The sequence below is a fragment of the Chenopodium quinoa genome, unplaced genomic scaffold, assembly GCF_001683475.1.
Source record: "Chenopodium quinoa cultivar QQ74 unplaced genomic scaffold, ASM168347v1, whole genome shotgun sequence".
Classification (NCBI taxonomy): domain Eukaryota; kingdom Viridiplantae; phylum Streptophyta; class Magnoliopsida; order Caryophyllales; family Amaranthaceae; genus Chenopodium; species Chenopodium quinoa.
The window spans coordinates 3,622,088-3,643,551 of record NW_018743292.1 but is presented as its reverse complement, the minus strand read 5'-3'; the positions used below and the strand labels follow the sequence as shown (position 1 = coordinate 3,643,551).

General features: G+C 36.7%; 5 protein-coding genes and 1 pseudogene across 7 annotated transcripts; all 6 read right to left on the bottom strand.

Moving 5' to 3' along the window:
• Positions 1-836: 836 nt before the first annotated feature.
• Positions 837-4,056, bottom strand: LOC110737227 (wall-associated receptor kinase-like 22). Its single transcript, XM_021917596.1, has 4 exons — positions 4,026-4,056; positions 1,674-2,651; positions 1,383-1,566; positions 837-1,141 (listed from the first exon to the last, which is right to left on the bottom strand). Exons 1-3 carry the CDS (start codon positions 4,054-4,056, stop codon positions 1,433-1,435), a joined length of 1,143 nt encoding a protein of 380 aa, XP_021773288.1. The 3' UTR covers positions 837-1,141; positions 1,383-1,432.
• A 2,185-nt stretch (positions 4,057-6,241) lies between these two features.
• LOC110737226 lies at positions 6,242-7,302 on the bottom strand. Its single transcript, XM_021917593.1, has 2 exons — positions 7,212-7,302; positions 6,242-7,086 (listed from the first exon to the last, which is right to left on the bottom strand). The coding sequence occupies exons 1-2, from the start codon at positions 7,300-7,302 to the stop codon at positions 6,242-6,244; spliced, it is 936 nt and encodes a 311-aa protein (XP_021773285.1).
• A 270-nt stretch (positions 7,303-7,572) lies between these two features.
• On the bottom strand, positions 7,573-12,251 carry LOC110736460 (annotated as a pseudogene).
• A 66-nt stretch (positions 12,252-12,317) lies between these two features.
• LOC110736458 (wall-associated receptor kinase-like 22) lies at positions 12,318-14,572 on the bottom strand. Of its 2 annotated transcripts, none has more exons than XM_021916674.1 (2): positions 14,385-14,572; positions 12,318-13,908 (listed from the first exon to the last, which is right to left on the bottom strand). In XM_021916674.1, exon 2 carries the CDS (start codon positions 13,833-13,835, stop codon positions 12,780-12,782), a length of 1,056 nt encoding a protein of 351 aa, XP_021772366.1. In that variant the 5' UTR covers positions 13,836-13,908; positions 14,385-14,572; the 3' UTR covers positions 12,318-12,779. The 2 variants fall into 2 exon arrangements, with proteins under 2 accessions (XP_021772366.1, XP_021772367.1); XM_021916675.1 differs by lacking the exon at positions 14,385-14,572 and adding an exon at positions 14,081-14,367.
• Positions 14,573-14,695: 123 nt separating this feature from the next.
• On the bottom strand, positions 14,696-16,264 carry LOC110736011 (wall-associated receptor kinase-like 22). Its single transcript, XM_021916172.1, has 2 exons — positions 16,140-16,264; positions 14,696-16,027 (listed from the first exon to the last, which is right to left on the bottom strand). The coding sequence occupies exon 2, from the start codon at positions 16,011-16,013 to the stop codon at positions 14,973-14,975; it is 1,041 nt and encodes a 346-aa protein (XP_021771864.1). The 5' UTR covers positions 16,014-16,027; positions 16,140-16,264; the 3' UTR covers positions 14,696-14,972.
• Positions 16,265-16,903: 639 nt separating this feature from the next.
• On the bottom strand, positions 16,904-21,436 carry LOC110736455. Of its 2 annotated transcripts, XM_021916671.1 has the most exons (6): positions 21,150-21,436; positions 20,298-20,398; positions 19,616-19,693; positions 19,455-19,526; positions 19,049-19,146; positions 16,904-18,088 (listed from the first exon to the last, which is right to left on the bottom strand). In XM_021916671.1, exons 1-6 carry the CDS (start codon positions 21,171-21,173, stop codon positions 17,520-17,522), a joined length of 942 nt encoding a protein of 313 aa, XP_021772363.1. In that variant the 5' UTR covers positions 21,174-21,436; the 3' UTR covers positions 16,904-17,519. The 2 variants fall into 2 exon arrangements, with proteins under 2 accessions (XP_021772363.1, XP_021772364.1); XM_021916672.1 differs by lacking the exon at positions 21,150-21,436 and having other exon boundaries at positions 19,616-19,688; positions 20,298-20,393.
• Positions 21,437-21,464: the final 28 nt, after the last annotated feature.

Genomic DNA, 21,464 nt, shown 5'->3' with positions numbered 1-21,464 from the left:
TTTTCTATATTGTGTTGGGACTTATTATGCAGTGCCATGGTTATCGTCTGTCTCTTTTTCTGCAAAGATACGCTAGAGTTTGATTGGTAATCAATTTGAATTTCAGGTTGGGTTTTATTCTTGAGAGAAGACATAATTATAAACTATATATACTTCAAAAATTATAAAAATCAATTTAAATTCCAAATGGCGGCCTTTTAAAAAATATTCATTTATCTTCAAAAGGTGATCTCTCTTCTGCTTAAGTTAACTGGCTACCAAAGCTGCATTTATTGATTTAAGGAAACCTCCTGTGCTAAAATTATATCATTGATTCTGGCTTTTTGTTTAGTAAGTTATTTTCAAATTAACAATTTCTAAAATTGTGCTCATATGTAATATTATACTTTGCTTATTTCACTTTATCATTGGTTATGGACTAAGCTAAATCTTTTCTATTCATTTGTCACCCAAAATTCTCTGTGTTCTTACTGCTTGTTTTTGCAAATGCTTATTCTGGCCTGCTTCATTTATAAGGTCAACTCTGTTTAATAAAGGCCGGCATTTTTATATCAGGCATATGCTAAAGTTTGTTGCTCTCTTCCACTGCAAAGTATTTCTTGAAGAGCTTAACTTAATACAGGTACTAATCAACGCCTCTTAACACATCGACCACATAGGGAAGAAAAAAAAAGATAAATAACATGAGCAGTAGACTGTTGTGAATATAAGATCACCATTGATGAATAGTCATCTCCACCGTGCAATTTTTTTCATGGCCATTATGAGGGGCTGCCTTCTGGTTAATAGCTCCAACATCAGAGCTCCGTAGCTGTACACTATCTGATATGGAGTAGAAGTGGAAATAGCCAAGCATCGGAATATATTAATTACAAGGGTTTATCAAAGTTAATAACAATCTAAGTTAATAACATCCTTGGAAAATTAAATGCTGAGATTAATATAAAAAAACTCTAAACACAATTCTGAGAAAAATGAATGGGCACTAACAGTGCCCATATTTTTCTTAAGAAAGTCTAATACACAATTCACCAAATGACCAAGGTGATGATGCCAAACAGGACCCGATGTTGAGGTACAGAGGACGCCATGATAAGGTTAAACTCCCCTACTGTTTTCTTGAAGAAGCTCCTCCATATGACTGTCCCTAACACAAACAGAAAGTTATTCAGTAATTTATTGCTATTTGTTACAATATCTGAGATTCTGAACCAACATTCAATGACATGAATTTGGGAATATATGTAGAACATTATTCAACTGTAAGAATGTGATTTAGAGTCCAAGGGCACATTGCAAACATTAGATATAGGGAGATTGGTGCCATTAGCTGTTGTCACATGAATTAGGTCTAGAGTAGGGAGATTTAGAAGAGCAAGTACCTGAGTCTCAATGCAATTTGATGATGTTTCTAGTTCCTGCACAAAGATTGTTAGTTAGATTGTGTTTGTGCTTGTGGTTGGACTTGGCTAGATTCACCCCCTTGTTGCTGATCAAGGTTTCCAGCACCACGTGCATGTTCAAGATTGCCTTGGACACGATTATTTCCACGCCCACCGCAGGTATCTACAGAAAATTTTTACCACATTTATTCTATGATCTACACTCTGTAACTAATACATACTGCATACATGGAAATTATCTGTCAGTGAACTGAATGAGATCCTCTCTACCTCTTATCTGCCGAAGTTGCACAACAACTTCAATCATGGTTGGTCTCTCAGCCCCTTTCTTTGCCACACATTTCAGTGCAATCCGCACAGCCTGTTTAATCTCATCCCTACTTGCTTGATTCAGTAGCTCCCTGTCGATCATGTTCATAACGCAATTATTTTGGAAAGCTGAAACAAAAACATCAACCAAGTCTCTCCCACCTCTAAGCATCCTAATGGGATTACTTCTGGTTAGCAACTCCAACAATAAAACACCAAAACTGTACACATCACACTTATCTGTCACCACCTGAGTCTCAATGTACTCAGGATCAATAAATCCTGGACTTCCTTCAACAGACCATCTTTCAGATGTATCCCCTGGATTAATGGACACTGCATAACCAAAATTTCCTAACTTAGCCTGGAATGAAGAATCAAGAAGTACACTTGCTGAGCTAACTCCCCGATGCACCACTGGCTTTCGCAAGGCATTATGCATATAAGATAGTGCATATGCTGTATCGGTTGCAACTCTCAAACGGTCAGCCCACTTTAAACACTTGATAGATGCTGTATCACCATGTAAATGTTGAGAAAGGATCCCATTTGGCAACATTTCATACACTAGTATTGGTATAAAAGTATCGAGGCAACAACCATAGAGTTTAACCATATTTTCATGATTCATAACCATAGCTATTGATGCTTCATTCAAGTTGCGATCAACCAATTTAGGATTTCTCTCTAGCTGCAATGGAACTCCAACAACTACAATACGATCTTCAATGGTTGCTTTGTAGACGTTTCTTTGAGCACTACTACCAACAAGAAGATTAGGGTCAAGGTTGTTTGTAGCCTTCTCAATATCCTTGTGTGATAAAATCTTCAGCTGCCCCGGACCTACATTACGACCTTGGCTAAGAGCAATTTGCTTTTCCAACAAAATTCCTCCATTCTGAGTGAATCTAAAGTCAATCTTCTCTTGTTCCCAATCTTCTCATTGATTTTCATTTGAACTTTATCCATGTATTAGAGACTGTTTTCGGGCAAATTATCTAGCACAAATTATTGCCTAAGAAGTGGAAAGATGTGTTAGCATAATAATGGACATTATTTCCGAAAGTCATCTAGGAGATCTCCTGCTCTCTTAATAGCAAACTATTACAGAGTACATATAATTTATAGTAAAGATTTATTTGTGACACCCAAACAATGGTACGAGAACCAAGTGGGAGCTCAACTGCAGAGCTCTCACCTCCCAACCATCAAGTTGAGGATTCATCACCCATAACTTTATAATAATAACTTAATCTAGCCAAAATGGTGAAATGCATAATATTTATATTATAAAGTTATTTCTATCTACTTCATATAATATTAAAATGACACTTGATTTTCTCCAAAATTATTCATGATCATCAGTAAATGTTCTGTAATAAAAATATATAAAAGGTTCAATCTTAGGACAGAAAATTAATTAACTGCAAAAGAAACAAAAAAAAAAAAAAAAAAATCATTACCCCTTAATATCCAACCGTAATATCTTTTACCAGTACAATTGCACAGAGTATAATTGTATGAAGCTCAGAAACGTTTACCCTTCTCGTTTCGAAACGTCCCAAAAAATGTCCTGCTGTTGTGACGATTCGAAACCTTAGCCGCAGATTGAAGTGATAATTAAGACACCGGACATCTCTCGGCGAGTCGATTAATTAAGGCACTAATAATAAAATGATTAATGAGTAAAACTGTTTTGAAGCTTAAGAAATTAAATTGAGAATATGTGAGATCCTCACTCAACTCATACAGAAAGAGCCGATAATGATTAATAACCACTATTATTAATCATTAATAGCGGGTATTAGTAGTTGGTGGAGATGATAATACAAATAGTCAATCAAAATTATGAGTACCGGTCAAAAGTGTAGTCTATAAATAAGAGGGGTGCATAATAAATACTACCTTCATTTTTATTATTTGCAACAATTACTAAAATTGGGTGTTTCGTATTATTTGCAACAAACAATTTTTTTTTTTCCTTTTGTAGTAAGTTTTTTAATGTTAAAATTACCATATTACCCTTATTAAAAACTGATTATATACTAAACTACTATCTAACTATGATTAATAAACCCTATAATCATACATCCTAACTTAATCATTCCCACCAAAAATCAGAATCACCTTTCCCTTTTTTCTTCAAAAAATCAGAAACCCTTATTAAAAACTGATTATATACTAAACTACTATCTAACTATGATTAATAAACCCTATAATCATACATCCTAACTTAATCATTCCCACCAAAAATCAGAATCACCTTTCCCTTTTTTCTTCAAAAAATCAGAACCCCTTCACCTCCTCACCTACCATCTTCAATGTATCCCCCAACCACCTCCATTAATGACGCCTCTTTTCATCTGCCTTGTTTTCCATATTCCAACGCATTTGTGGTTTCTGATTTTGAACGCTACTTTCGAACTCTCTGTGTTCTCCCAAAACAGTCCCCTTTTGCTTCCCTCTCTTTTCAAGTTGAAACCCTAATCTTTGTAGATCTTGGTGTTCTTCTACTTTTGTCTTCAAAAAACCCAGAAAAATGAGTTCCCCAAACAAAAAAAACCGAGATCTGGCGTTGTTGCAACCTACAAGCGCCAGCGACGCACTGGGAAGATGCGATTGATTGGGACCCGTTCTGCTACTTACCTGGATATGAAGCGTAGGACATGTGGGGGTGCAAAGCTTGCTCGATATGACTCTGATGAGGAGCGTTGTGATGCTAAGATATCATATCTGGGAAAGGTTGGTCAGGGTTCGACCAAAACACCTCCAGAAGTCAATGTTCTGGTCAGCGATGACGATGAAGCCCCTGTTGCAGCCCCTTCGCCTCCTAAATCCGTTGAAGAGGGGGTGGCTGAGGTCAGATCTAGGGCCAACGAAGGTCTCTGTGGAAAAAAACGTGAGAGATCTGAGTCCCTTCCTGCTGAGAGCGCTGAAAGCAGTGCGCCGTAACTGCTGTCTCCAACTAATCAAGCAGCATAACTCATTTCTTACCCTAGAATTAATTGATTCATCGTTTTCATGTTCTCCTAGTCTTTGATATAAATTATCTGCTGGTTTTGATTAATTTCCTGATTTGAGATTCTGTGGTTGAAATGGTTTGCCTTGATTATAGTGATTGGCTAGTAATTGTTGACTGTTATTGGCTGAACATGTGGAGTGGTTGTACTGATTTGTGTTATGTTGCCTGATTTGGATTATGGTTGGCCTTATTTGGGTCTGTTTGGTGTGTTGACAGTTATTGGTAGTAAGTGTTGCATATTGTTGGGTTAAAAGGTCCTTTGATGACCTGTTTTGTGATTGGTAACCTAATTATGCTGTGTTTGCTATGTTATGAATTGTTCAGATTCATAGTAGGCTGTTGATGGAGGGAAAATTTTGGGTTGTCTGAACTGATTTGTGATTAGTAGCCTCAGTTGCATGATGGTTGCCCTAATTATGCTATGTTTGCTATGTTTAGACTTGTTCACAATTATTGTAGGCTGTTGAAGGGTTGAAAAGTGTGTTGTCTGCACTGATTTCTGATAATTTAACTCATTTGATTTGTGAATACTTGGTGGCTGAACAAATTAGGCATTCCAAAGGCATTGGGGTTAGTGATATGGTGAATGATGATGAACTTGTGGCCTTCATGTATGTCCCTGTGTGAGTCCTCTTATGAACTATCTGTCCCTATGTCAACTAAGAGTCCCTGCCTATGTTGTGTGTGCTTGGAAAATCCATGTGATGAAGGGACTCATATGATACAAAAAATTCGTGAGTTGGAATTGCTCCAACAACTTCATATGAGAGTTATTGTTGAGGGAACCACTTATGCAACTTATGTGATAAAAAAAACCCTGTCTGATGGATTGATGTATCAGTCTGTGTTGCACATTTGATGTTTATCATGTGCCCCTAGTTGTAAATAAACCAACCACAATTGATATCATAAATTCTACCAAAAACTTTTACAATGTCCACATAAAGGTAGCTAAGACTGCCTTACAATATTAGTAGGCATGACTTAAAACAAAAATCACCTAACCAATGATTGTCATACAATAATCAACAAAAAAAAAAAAACAGAAAACATCACATACTATGTTTCTTGCTGCTTCATTGCTATTCATTGGTTATGTGTGGCAGTCTCACTAAAATCTTCTTCATGTGTCTGACTTGTATTCAGTCTGCATCAACTTGCATGCCTTCATCTTCTTCATTTCCTCCACTTGTTGATATGAATATAGTATTGAGGTAGTCAACATCTTGTTGAACCACCTTGCTGTCCACCTGTAATTGCTCTGGTAGCAACCCAATCCTTGCAAGCCTTTTCTTCCCTTAGTGTGGTGGGGTGAAGTTATTCCCTCCTAGGTAATTGAGTATTTCTTCCATGCAACATTGTAGTGTTATCCAACAATGTTTGTTAAACACTAGGTTGAACAACTCATAAGCTTCTCTTACCCTGTCTATGAGTTCCAGTAGGTTCTTAGGGAATGATTGGTATTGTAGTGATTGTATTACATTGAACAAGCCTAGATCTAGCACATTTAAGTCTGAGGTGGCTGGTATATGAACTGAATATTGAATCCATTTGACTGACAGGCTGACACAAATTCCTCATCCCTTGGAATTTGATGAGGTCTGGCATTATCCCACTGAATCCATATGTCCTTGGGTAGATGGGAAGGCCATTTAGCTTTGATGCCTGGAATGACATTATTCAGTAGCATTGCCCTTATGGCTTCTTTGTTGACATTCTGTGTAGCCTTGATTTCTACAACACCAGCTTCCCTGTTTTTGCTTTTTTTCTTTGTTGTGCTTTCATACACAAATGGAAATATTCCATACTTTCCATCATGTAATACTGCTCCTTGGTGGTCAAAAATTGGCTTCCCTATGGCTGCCATGAACATGCCCTTCACTTTGAACCTTTTGGATTGTTGGCACATATATGGGTTAGCTTCAATTGGTAGGAGGTAGAACCTCCTAGTTTCTGGGTTCAAGTAGAACCATTTTTCATCAATGTGGACAACTTGCTGCATGTCCACAAACTTAGGGTCCCCATTGTCTTCAGCAGACATTAGATGACTTAGCACCCATTTCATTCTTGCTATCTTGTGGTTGTCTGTCAGATGTGGGTGATTTGTGCTTGTATGTGTTCTGCGTCTCCCTTGTTTCTTTAATTTATGGATGGTGACATGTGGGATTTTGAGAGCAGCTCCATAGCTTCTCTCAGTTGTCCTCTTGTAAAGAGGGACTGATTGCAGAAACTCATCTGTGTACTCTTTTGGTTTGGGTCCATTTTTGCCCAGCTTCTTGCTTCTGACATCTATCACATTCCCCATTGCCATTTGGGATTTTATTGTCTCTGAATAGCCTCTGAATTGTTGACCTGTGGACATTAAATTTGTTTGCTTGCTGTGTTAAAAATCCTCTTGGCAATCCCCCCCCCCCCAAGCTTCAACAGATAAGCATCAACAAGTTGCCTTTTCTGGGAAACAATGAGTTGTTTTCTACCTTTGTGTTGCTGCATTCCACCTTCATGCACATTGTTGTTCATGTTATTGTCTGCAGTCCCTTGCATGTTGTTTGCTTCAGCGTGTCCCATTATGTTTTCATCATTTAGCTTTTTATTATGTAGGGCAGCACATGAGTTAAGACTTAAAAGTCAGTGAGAGGAAAGAATCAAGGAGAGGCAATGAAATAGAGAGCATTGCCAGTTCCTAACATATAGAACTCTGATATTTGCATAATAGCACCAGCAATAGTTCAACTGATGACATTGCTAGTAGCTCTATCAGTTAGATTGATGACACCAGAAAAGCTGTATAGCCAAGTAGCCAACCTCACTATTTCAATACAAAGTCAAGAGCTAGCATTAGGTTGGTTTATTTTTTTTTATTTGCACGGAACGATCATAAGGTCTAGTGATTGGAGATAGATTTTCTATGTTCTACTGATTACACAAATTTGGCCAGCCCTGCCACCTACAGAAACAAAACAATTCAATTCCTATCTTTTTGTTTTGTTTTGTTTTGTTTTTTTTTTTTCAATTGTAGATATGACCAAAGAACACATACAAGGGAAATTGGAAGCGAAGGATTTAAAAATTATATACCAGAACCTTTTCAGTACTCTAAGAAAGAACAACAACATAATTTGGACCCTGTTTTTTCCCAAGATACTACATACGTAGTATATAAATCTTTATTAAGATCGAGTATGCCTAGATCCTAACAGCAAAGATAGTATTAGGAGACTGAATAAATGAAAGATTGTAAAGATTAAAAAGTACTTGTCCTAAACCAAAGGATCAAAACTACTGCTGTAAACTACACTCATTGCAAATGTATTAGATATATTACAAACTATTTCAAATTTATCAACTACCTGTTGTCTTCTGCTGCGTGCCTTCTCATCTGCATCTTTATTTCTAAGCTTTAGCAGTTGAACCTGACATGTCATACGATCACTGCTTCATTTCATGTCTCGGCCTTGTATGCTCCAAAGCTCACTAACAATATAAATCATTGTCGGTCTCTGAGCTCCTTTCTTTGCCACACATGCAAATGCAAGCTCTGCAACCCGTTGAATCTCATCTCTACTTGCTTGCTGCAATACCTCATTGTCGATCATATTTATCATACAATTCTTCTCCACGTTTGAAACAAACACATCCACCAAATCTGTACCACCTTTGGCCATCAAAAGGGGTTGCCTTCTGGTTAATAGCTCCAACATAAAAACCCCAAAGCTATAAACATCACATTTATCTGTCACTTCTTGAGTTTCTATGTATTCAGGATCAATATATCCTGGAGTCCCTTCAACAGGCCATTTTTGGGGAGTCTCCCCTGGTGTAATGGACACTGAGTAGCCAAAGCTCGATAATTTTCCATGTAACGATTCATCGAGTAGTATATTTTTTGAATTAACATCCCTATGCACCACTGGCTTTGACAAGGCATTATGCATGTAGGATAGTGCATATGCTGTATCAATTGCAACCCTCAAACGATCTGGCCACTTAATACGCTTGTTAGAAGCAATATCACCATGTAAACATCCAAAGATACTTCCACTTGATACGTATTCATACCACTAATATTGGTATAAATGTCTCAAGGCAACCACCACAGAGTTTTACCATGTTGTCATGATTCATCACAATAGTTGTTGAGGCTTCAGTTAAGAAGAGATCAATCAGTTCGGGATTTGGATCTCGCCCTAATGGGGTTTTAACGGCTACAAGACGACCTTCAAAGGTTGCTTTATAGTTGGTGCTATGAGCAGTAAAGCCAAGAATGAAATCAGGGTCAAAGTTGTCTGTTACCTTTTCGATTTCCCGGCTTGAGAAAATCTTCAGCTGCCCAGCACCTTTATGTTGGCCTTGGCTCAGTGCAATCTGTTTTTCCAGCAGAATTCCACCATTTTTGATAAAATATTCCTCCCTAGATTCAAACTTCGGCCTTCTCTTGTTCTTGTACTTGGTTTGAGTTTGACCCATCTATATCTTGATGAATGCTTCCTTGTTTTAGCCCAAAATTTCAATCAGCTTATGAAATCATATTGCCTGTGAAGCATAAAATTTGATTAGCATATCGTAAATTAACAAAACAAAACACAGATGATAGAAATTTGACTCTTGAATTAAAAATTTATGATAATAAATCAACCCGATTATTGACTTCAGACGAAATAGTGATCTACCTTTTGAACACATCTATACTTTTGGGAAAGTAAAAATTATTGAGGAATGGATGACAGAAAACTCCTTTCAGGGATTAAATTATCAGTGATAATATAGAAATCTACCGTAGACTTTATCTACTCTCTTTGGCATTTTATCAAATAGGTTTCATAATTTTTGGTTGCTGCAGGCCTTCAGCTCGTTTTATTTATATGAATAAAAACAAAATTGTATTCTTTCTCTAAAATATTACTTCATACACTAAATGATTACATGAGATTCTCACATTCTATACATTTATCAAAGCCACTAGTTCAGAGTGATGTGCAGCCATGGGCCATAATGTCATTTTAGATGATACATAAATTGCAATAATTTTACTTGTGGGTTTATTAATCTCAGAGACATTGAAACTTGAGGTCACAGAGAACTGTGATGTTCATAGCTTTCGGGGTTGTTAAGTTGGGGCGCTCGAGGAGGCCACTGCTTGTGAAACTAGGAAGGCCACAAACCTTAGCCTTTCTAGCTAAACTAAAAAGTGCAGGTAAGGGAGAAAGACAGCAAGAGCAGTATTACCACTTGATGACATTAACACAAGGTTTCACAAGGTATATAATCTCAATCTCCAAGTAAAACCTGGCAGAAATTGTACAGACATATGTATACGCAGTACTAGATTACTAGACACAAGCTCATTTCTGTCTCATTAAACACAACTCCAATGTTCATCCCCAATTCTAACATTACAGAACACAAAGTATATTCTCTGCATGTTTGCTCCATTAGATTGGCATGCTGTTGCCTTCTGCTGAGTACCTGAACTTATTATACCTTTCTGCATCATTCTTTCCAAAGCCTGCATCTTGAATATTTCCTAGTCAAGAAGAAAAAACATACACCCCTTAGCAAAGGCCCAATACATGTGGTCACTGTGGACATGAATACCAAACTACTTTTTTTTTGCACCAATACTAGATAGTAGAAACATATGTAAGAACAGCATTCTAGAAATGTCAAAATTTACCAGAAATGTCTTCTGCTGTGTGCCTTTCTCATCTGCATCTTTATTTCTGAGCTTGAACAGTTGAACCAACACAATTTCTGTTCCATTTCATGTCTCGTCCTTGTATGCTCCAAAGCTCACCAACAACATCAATCATTGTCGGTCTCTCAACTCCTTTCTTTGCCACACATGTCAATGCAAGCTCTGCAACCTGTTGAATCTCATCCCTGCTAGCTTGCTGCAAGACCTCATAATCGATCATCTCCATCATGCAGTTCTTCTCAACATTTGAAACGAACACATCACCAAGTCTGAGCCACCTTTGGCCATCAGATGGGGCTGCTTTCTGGTTAATAGCTCTAACAAGAAAACCCCAAACCTGTACACATCACACTTATCTGTTACCTCTTGAGTTTCTATGTATTCAGGATCAATATATCCTGGAGTTCTTTCAACAGGCCATTTTTGGGGAGTCTCCCCTGGAGTAATGGACACTGAATAGCCAAAGTTTGCTAATTTGCCACGTAGTGAAGAATCAAGCAGTATACTTAATGACTTGACATCCCTATGCACCACCGGCTTTAATAAGGCATTATGCAGATAGTGCATAGGCCGTGTCACTGGCAACCCTCAAACAATCAACCCACTTTATATGCTTGCTAGGTGCAACATCACCATGTAGATGTTAAGAGAGTAGGCCTCCATTGGGTAAGTACTCATGCACTAAAAAGTATATGTGTCTCAAGGCAACAACCATAGAGTTTTGCCATATTGTCATGGTTCGTCACCATCATAATTGCGGCTTCAGATAAGGTATAATCAACTAGTTCGGGATCTGGCTCTGGCTGAAATGAGACTCCCATGATTAAATGACGATCTTCAAAGGTTGCTCTATAGATGCTTTTATGAGCATTACTACCAACAAGAAAATTAGGGTCAAGGTTATTTGTAGCCTTCCTGATATCCTTGAGTGAGAATATTTTCACCTGCCTTATTCTATATTTTGACCTTGACTCTGAGCAATTTGTTTTTCCAACAAAATACCTCCATTTTTAATGAAATACTCCTCGGAATTAACTTTGGAGTGTATGTGGATCTTGGCCTTCCTTATTTTAGCTTGAGCTTGGCCCATCTATTAAGGACTTGATTTTGGGTCAATCTGTACCCCTGGCTATCACATTTACTGCTAGAGGAGAGAGTTGTTGGCATAAAAAAAATAAAAAATAAAAAACAGATATTTGACAGTTTTCCCAAATATTTCCAGATGTTACATGACAGATATTTGACAGACCTACTTGACATTCAACAGATGGATACACGTCACATAAAGGAAAGCAGGAGATTAACTTTGGGGCGGAGGGATTATGATTATCACTCAATTCCCACCATTTTTTGTAAGATAAACTGGTAGGAAAACAGTAAAACAAGCAACAAACAGCATTACTCTTAAGTTTGCTTTGAACTTAACTCTCCATTTAATCATGAAAACTTATCATTCCTCTATTACCAGTGCAATTGTGTAAGAGTGAACTGTTGATTGTTTTGAACTCTGTCTGTTCTCAGGCAAGTTGATTATAAAGGAGCTCTAAGATTGCTGCAGATGAGAGATTGTTATAAAAAGTTATATTTTCTGTATTGAGGGGTTGGGAGCCAGATAAGAGGCAATGCCTGAAATGAGACCACATGGATGCTGGAGTGAGATGATATTTGGAAAGACTAATCAAAAGAGTAAGACTTTTCAACATAGAAAAATCAAACTATTATTGGTTCAACAAAACTATGCCAAATATAGAGATATACAAAGTACAAAATAATTCCGAATTAAGGATGGATTTGATGAGTTCTCCACAATATCCTGAAGCAAACCAATTTCTGTCTTTACTAATTCGAATGATGGAAATCATTCAGCTAGAGCAGATGACATTCAGAATTTGATAAAGCAAGGATTTGACAATTTAACATACAAGGCAAATTGGAAGCATCGCCATCTAGAAACATACCAGCCCTTCTTCAGTGTTTAAAAGAAGAGCAACAGCAGACAGAACCTGTTTTTTTTTTTTTTCTTTTTTTTTCTCCTACATATATTAAGCTAGATAAAGAGCAACCTAAAATCTGAAAATTCAGGCAGTTTTAATAGCAGACTATAGAGATAAAAGATTGTGAAGAATACATGTTCTAAACCAAAGGACCAAAACTACAAGTTTATCCAAAGAAAATGACTGCCTTTTGATATATACTAAATACAAATGTAAAAAGAACATTCTAGTGCTCAATTTTAAGTACTCCGTGTCTCCATATGTGTTAAACTACTATTAAACTAACAATCACCTGTTGTCTTCAGCTGTACGCCTTGCTCTTCTGCATCTTTATTTCTAAGCTTGAACCAGACATGTCAAACACAATTTCTGTTCCATTTCATGTCTCGTCCTTGTATGCTCCAAAGCTCACCAACAACATCAATCATTGCCGGTCTCTCAGCTCCTTTCTTTGCCACACATGTCAATGCAAGCTCTGCAACCTGTTGAATCTCATCCCTGTTAGCTTGCTGCAATACCTCATTATCGATCATCTCCATCATGCAGTTCTTCTCCACATTTGAAACGAACACATCCACCAAGTCTGTGCCACCTTTGGCCATCAGAAGGGGCTGCTTTCTGGTTAATAGCTCTAACATGAAAACCCCAAAGCTGTACACATCACACTTATCTGTTACCTCTTGAGTTTCTATGTATTCAGGATCAATATATCCTGGAGTTCCTTCAACAGGCCATTTTTGGGGAGTCTCCCCTGGAGTAATGGACACTGAATAGCCAAAGTTTGCTAATTTTCCACGGAATGAAGAATCAAGCAGTATACTAAGTGACTTGACATCCCTATGCACCACCGGCTTTAACAAGGCATTATGCAGATAAGATAGTGCATAGGCCGTGTCACTAGCAACCCTCAAACAATCAACCCACTTTATACGCTTGCTAGGTGCAACATCACCATGTAAACTTTGAAAGAGGCCTCCATTTGGTAAGTACGCATACACTAGTACTGGTATATATGTCTCAAGGCAACAACCATAGAGTTTTACCATATTGTCATGGTCCATTACCATAGATGTTGAGGCTTCAGTTAAATAAAGGTCAATCATTTCGGGATTTAGCTGACTTAAATCTAGATGTGGTGGGGCTTTGACAGCTACAATACGATCTTCAAGTGTTGCCTTATATACGGTGCTATAAGAACTGCTGCCAACAATAAGATCAGGGTTATAGCTATCTGTAGCCTTTTCGATTTCCCGGCTAGAGAAAATCTTCAGCTGCCCAGCTCCCTTATGTTGGCCTTGGCTCAGAGCAATTTGTTTCTCCAGCAAAATTCCTCCATTTTTAACAAAATATTCCTCCTTGGATTCCAACTTAGGCCTTCTCTTGTTCTTGTACTTTGTTTGAGTTTGACCCATCTATACCTTGATGAATGCTTCCTTAATTCGGCCCGATTTTTCGCTCAGCTCATGAAATCTTATTGCCTGTGAACTGTAAACCCACAAAACACAGATGATTAATTGAGTTACCTTTTTAAGTCTAAAGAATTACACACCATTGCTTATGACATATGAACCCCTTTGACTAATCTCTTCGTTTGGGCATTTTAACAAACAGGTGGTAGGCATATAAAAACTAATGAGATACAGTTGGTATATCTCACCATTATCAATAAAAAAATCCTCCCAAGAATAAAACATTGAACAATTTTATTACAGTAGTTCTTGAACTTATTCTTGTCTCTTTGATGGAATTTGTTTGGGGATAGCTTCCTGTGCTTGTGCAAATCAATAGAAAGACAATTATGATCTTCTGGGTCAGGTTACTACGTTCCGTAATTAATTGTCACTTTGATACATATATACTCGTAATAATTTAAATAGATGAATTAGTGAGAGCTTCAAGATTAAAGCTTTAGCTAAACACGTGACAATGTTAGGGACTCAGTATGTGTTGATGAAACTTACCTTTGAGGACTTTGACTTTCATGTATTTCTGTTGTGGCATTTTAACAAACACATTCTAGGCATTTTAACTTTGAAGATGTAACAAATTTGGGAGACTGAGGATTTAGACTTTGGACAAGCAAAGAATGAATACCAATGACATAAGGTGATAAGGGGGGTGCTTTGAAAAATTCTGTTGACTATGTTGAAATTTGAATGCCCTATAAAAGTATAAATTACTCGTAGTTTACTATTCAATGACTACTCACCAACATATAATTGATTAATGTAATAGAGTTTGTACTTGTATTATACAATGCATTATTAAAAAAAAAAAAAAAAAAAAGTTGTTTGTTCATTACATACAAGAATCATAAGAGATTCAAAATATGAGATAGAAATTGTCTAAGCTATTACATGACTTTAAAAAGAGATTAATATAATGAAGAAAGAGATAGAGAGAATCATTGTCCAAATAAACTAACGTGTAACTTTTCTAAAAAAAAAATGTACGAACTGGGTACTGTAGTATATACTACATTGAATAAAATAAAACAAAACATACATCATTAATTAGTCAAAGGAGACTTTAGAGTGCCATCCTTTTGTTTACTCAATGCTTTGATCTTGCATCAGCCAAAGCTCTCTAACTACTTCAACCATTGTCGGTCTTTGTACTCCTTCCTTTGCAACACATTTCAATACAAGTTGTGCAACCCTTTGAATATCATCCCTACTCGCTTGTACCAAGACCTCACTGTCTATGATCTCCATCATACAATTTTTTTCCACCATAGAAACAAACACGCTTACCAAGTCAATCCCATTTTCGGCCATAACACAGGGTGGCCTTCTGGTTAGCAGCTCCAACAATAAAACCCCAAAACTATATACATCACATTTATCTGTCACCTCCCGAGTCTCTACATATTCGGGATCAAGATATCCCGGTGTTCCTTTGACAGGCCATCCCTTGGTATTCTCCCCTGGAGTAATGGACACTGAGTAGCCAAAGTTTGTTAATATGGCACGGAATGAATCATCAAAAAATATACTCAATGATTTCACATTTCTGTGCACCACTGGCTTTGGCAAGGCAGTGTGCATATAAGATAGGGCATAGGCTGTACCAGTTGCAACCCGCAAATGATCGATCCATGTTATAACACGTTTGTTAGATGCTATATTAGTATGTAAATGATCAAAGAGGTTTGCACAAGGTGGAAATTCATAAACTAGTATTGGTACAAAAGTCTCAAGGCAACAACCATACAGTTTTATCATATTGTCATGATTCATCACCATCACTGTTGAGGCTGCAGTCAAAGAAAGATCTCTCAATTCGGGCTTTGGTTCTGGCTCAAATGGGGCTTTGATTGCTACAGCACGATCATCGATGGTTGCTCTATAAAGGATATATTTATTACCATCAGTGCCAGACAAATAATTAGGGTTATAGTTGTTTGTAGCCTTTTCAATATCCTTGCTCGAGAAAATCTTCAGTTGCCCAACTCCCTTATGGTGGCCTTGGCTCAAAGCAAATTGTTTTTCCAACAAAATACCGCCATTTTTAATGAAATATTCCTCCTTTGAATCAAACTTTGGCTTTCTCTTGCTCTTGATCTTGCCTTTCGTTAGAGTTTGCCCCATCTGATGTAAGGGACCTAAATACAATGAAACTTTTGACATTGTTGAGCATGACATATACTTCAAATTTGATACAAATATTTCAGAACTTTAAACGTGATTATCAACCTGTTTTATAATGAAACTTACCTTTGACACACACAATCCCAAGGAAAGAGGATCACCCAAGCAAGATGAATTGACAATTTGGCTGCTGCTCTTTTAATGTAGGGGCTAAATTGACATTGCTCTTTTCATGCAAGTCACACTGGTCTAATCTAATAATCGATACATGGCTAAATATATCCCAAGACAGACCAAAATTTGTACAAGGTGTGTATTACATACGACACATATATGGTTTTACCACGGTTTTACCACGCTGAAGAAAGAGAGACAATTGTCATAAAAAATGCTACTCCGTAGATGAATAGACAACTTGACTGCCCAGCTTATTCAGAAATCAGAACAGAGGAACCCAGCATTTTTCAGGTCATACAAGTCAAGTGGTCAACCGTCAACCTTCTATTGGAACCAAGTATATATATACAAGTAGTACACTACGTAATTATTTTATGATAGGTTATGTTGTGTAGGGAATTCAACATAGTGTAAAAAGAAAGTAACAAGTCAAACTTATTATCAACGGCAGACCTACATGTAACAGTGATGTGTTAATAGTTAACAGCCTTAATAACTATATAAATACGTGTTAAATGTGTTATACATTCAGTGAACAGACATTGCATCCACACAATAGGATTTGAGACCATCCAACTTGCGCTGCATACAAAACAAATAGAAAATTAATCTTCACTCTGGTTGACGAGCACCAATTTATAATAAACAATAACACTCAGTAGGGATCTAAACTCACAAAGTTGTGACAGTTTGAGTATTAAAAAGATAAGATAAAAAAAATTAATAACGTCTATCTTATATATTACTTAAATATATAAAGTACATAATTAATTATGTCACAAGCAATTATTCTAATTAGAAGACTTAAGTGTTAACTGAAACATCCATAAATATAACAATAGTCCTAAATTCTTGATACAGCAGTCATTATTTAGCAACATCTCAGGCATCCAGTAAAGCCTCCACTTCATCCCAATCGTTAACCATCATAATGAAACCTGGGTTAAGCATATGTTAGAAGACTGGGTGGGATAACAAACATTAATGCCTTCGGAATGAGTAGCTAGAGGTCCATTTCAGTCTTGCAGCTCTGGCAATTGATACAAACAAAGCACATTGACCTAAACAAATCAATCCTGAGGCGAACAAGAAAGATTAAACTGTCAACAAATAGCCATTGCTATATCCATGCCCAACTCTTTTGCTATGCATCAGGAAGGAGAAAGAAATCCCCTGATCTTAATACCTCAAGCATTCAAATCTGAGCAATGGCTTCAACTGTGAGCTCTTCTAGTTTCCTGATTCATACAGAAACTGAGAATGGCACAAGAGATACCTCTTGATAGTTGTTCAAATATCCGTCAACTCTTTATCCATACCAACTTTAACTCACTTTCCCCGAGAAATGCCATCTTTTGAAGCTGGTATACCCAGAGCATGAGCAAACATTCTTTTTGCAGCTCCCATGTTTTCCTCTTTCATACACATTTTAGAGATGACCAACCCATTCCTTCCACTAGGTCTATGACCACTGCCAGAAGAGTTCCTATCTGATGCCTCCGGAAGTAAGATTCCATGAGCAGCAGGCAAACAGTCACCTTCGTTATAACCTTCTGCACTAATGCATTCAACAATTTTGTCAGGGCTAACACTGGAGTCAGGGGAGGATTTGTGGTGCAAATTTAAATCATATTTGATACTTCTTTCAAGGTCATCCACAATGGCTTGCTCATTAGAATGTCTAGCATCATAACCTTGGTCCTGATTGCAATGATCAATTCTTTGGCCAAGTGCATGGGCAATCATGCGACGGGCAACAACAGGAACATTTCTTGGCCTTTGTCTTGCAGCTTCTTTTGCCTGAACTTCGTCCATACCAAATATGCGTTCACGTGCAGCTAGATAAGCTGCTTCTCTCTCAACAAAATTTGGGGAAGAGGGTAAATTCATCTTCAATACTAAAATGAACAGGAAAGGAATTTAATACAGAATCTGATAAGAATGTTCCACACTCCTGAATATGTTACATGGAACCAGATACTAAAATTGTGAACAGATCCATAAAAAAAATTCTATTTAAAAGACAAAAGCCAGAAAATAAAGCGCACTAAGCACAGAGGGCAACAAGAGAGTAAAAAAGCACTCTAACTAAACAACCACATTTGAGTGTATATATGCAAAGTCAAGGAAACATGCAATGCTACACTTGAAGCTTATGGGCCTAAGGCTCCAACTATACAAACAAGCAAAAAAAACAGTCCATATACAATTGCTCTAAAATGACTAAATTTTGAATAGAAATAAACAAAGAATCTTATTCAATTCTACTACAGAAGATGAGATTGTATCACCGACTCATCACTTCATTAACTATGACACAATCATGCAAAAAGGAAAGTGAAGTTTCAACCCTCAACTCATCAAAACACAACCAAAGATCAGGTAAGTCAGTCAAGCTTTATCTCTCTCAAAAACCAAGCAAAGGCTAACAGGCTAAGTCTTAATAATACCACTGTTCAACCATATTACCTTTCTCTGTTTTCAAAGATTTATTAAAATACTTGTGAAGAAACAGCCACACATTTTTATCTTTATTACTATGATTAGTGAAACAGGATCTCAACTCATTAAGATTGAATGACCTGAATTTACCAACAGTAATAATATGAATCATGTTCAACTGTTAGGAACATAGGATTATAAGCTAAATCCTGTCACAGAAATTCAAGTATAAGATAACTGAAGATCATCTGAAATGAAATTACCATCAGATAAAATTGTAGCTATGACTTATGAGAGGGATGGACTTTGACCTCAGACAAATAGGCAAATTATACTATAGATCAAGGTAATGTTATAAAATAATTATCAGTAATCAATTGATGAACCTCTAGGAAAAATGGGAGGGGAAAATTTACCAGTGCATTCATCATCTCTTCTCAATAGTTGGTAAGGCATTGAAGGAGAGTCACATGCCCCATATTGCCAGAGAATATCACTAACAAGGATAGAAGGTCTGCAAATTCAAAGATTCTTTCAGCTTAATCAGTATACATCATAGAAGATCCATAGTAACTAAACTTCACATTTAACTACAACAGAACAAGGCAGATATATAACAACAAACCATTTCAATTTGAGATTTAGATCTACAATGCAAGTGTAGAATATGCAGGCTCTAAAATAGATAAGCATCCCAACTCGTAATTCTTAAACAATAAATCCCACACATCAACAAGAGAAAGTGATACCAAAAGACAGCTTGAAATTGAAAGCCAAAAAAAGCCCCAATGAGTATTTGAAATAACAAAGATCATCACATACATTGATGTCTCCAAGCATTGCTGCAGAACCAAGTGACGATCATTTCCCTCACCTACAGATTCGTGAACAAATCTAGAAAAACCAAACAATACATCAGTACCAGACCAAAAAAAAAAAAAAAGAGAGAAAATTATTAATAAATAATAAGATTCATAACATACCCAAAAATGTCAGCAAGACGATGTATGATAAGGCGGTTGTATGAACTCATGGGCTCCAGCTCAAGAATTCCACCTGGACTGTAAAAAATACCATTCCAATTACCAATTACCAATTACCGATCATGATAATATACTACCTACACCTCTACTGCCATACATGCTATACACGTCACAACCACATCCCTTTTCTCCCCAATGCCAAACAAAATAATCACCCCTCACGGCCATTAATGAAATCATAAACTTTGATTACTTCATAATTTAGTAACTTAAAAGTATGCAAGCACCTTTACCAAGTATAAAGATGTTTAACTGCATTAAAAGTAACTATTTCAAAGTGATAATACACTTGAGAAAATAGCTGCAAAGCCTGCAATTCCATGCCAAAATGGGGAAAAAAGACAGAAAGCTATTATGTAAACTAAATTCAAAAGATTAAATGCATAGATTTATAGGTCATATAATAATGGAAGTCAGCAGTGCCTATAACACAAAGTATTATCATGACATATAGAAGTGCATGAATCAAGTTGAGAAAAGTGGTCAGCAGGGCATAATGGTGGCATAAGTATCAGTAATCGGAATATAAAAGAAAAAAGTGCTGCTGGATGCCAGTAACACAAACTTCCATCTATTGGTACCAAACCATCTAAAACAATACAAAGAAGTTCGAAATAAAAACCTCCGATCATCCTGAAGGTAATTAACCAAGGCTTCTTCAACTGCAAGCACAAGATGTCTGCTTGAATAGTTATCTTTTATAAGCGAACCAAGCTCCTCAACCTGCAAGTATGACACAATTAAAATGATGGAAAAGCAGCATAAACAAATGCAAGCATCATTGAAAGGAATATAAAAATTATTAAAGACTTCACAAGTTTAAATGTTTAATACTTAAGATGTTAGTCGCAGATAATGCATTTTACATATACTTCACTTCAGAACCATCAATTTAGAACTTAAACATGTGGTCCAAAAACTAGAATCTTGCTTTAAACAGGTCAAAATAATATCTACTTCACAATCTACTATTCAAAGCTTCAAAGCAACAAAAATCCAATTAAAACCTAAGCTCGGCACAGACCGACATCATAAATAAATATGCACGAATAATATGTGGGTAACAATAGAGCTGCAATCAACAACTAAATGGCTGACTTACAATTGAGCACACAAAGGGGAGAAAAAAAAAGCAATTGCAAACTAAAAAGGCCACCAAATTCCCTTAATTCTATAATTGGTAAAGATCTTTACTTTCATATTCTTTAGCCTAGGAAACTTGGGAATTATTTGCCAATTGATATATTGAAAGAGGTCTACTAAACAGGAATCAATCAACTACCAACGAAAGAAAAAGGTTACTAATTCAGGGAATTACCATTAATCATTGATAATAGTGAAATTGTTATACCTAATTTACAAATTTATCAACAGTACAACCGATTTCAAATTCAAATTAGAACAAATCTTAAACAAAAGAAAATATGCACAAAACTGATGATGGAGAGAAAAGAAAAGGAGAGAGAAAGAGTACCATAGCAAATTGAGTTATACTCATCGTGGAATTCTGCTCAGAAATAATTAGAAGTCAGGAGGTTGAATTGGGGAAGAAATTCTGTGGAAGTCGGAAACCCTAGAATTGCTCTGGTTTTTTTTGTCGGAAATCGTCCTCATGAAAACAGAATCTGAATTTGTGGGTTGTTTGACACTTTGACCCTTTCCTATTCAACCGCCAATATCACTGTTGATTTTTCTTTATCTTTTTCCTTTTTCTCCCGGCAAAACGTCAAACGTACATTCCCGCAATTGCTGCTGTATTCCTTAGGTAGGTATGAATTGGGGTAAGTGA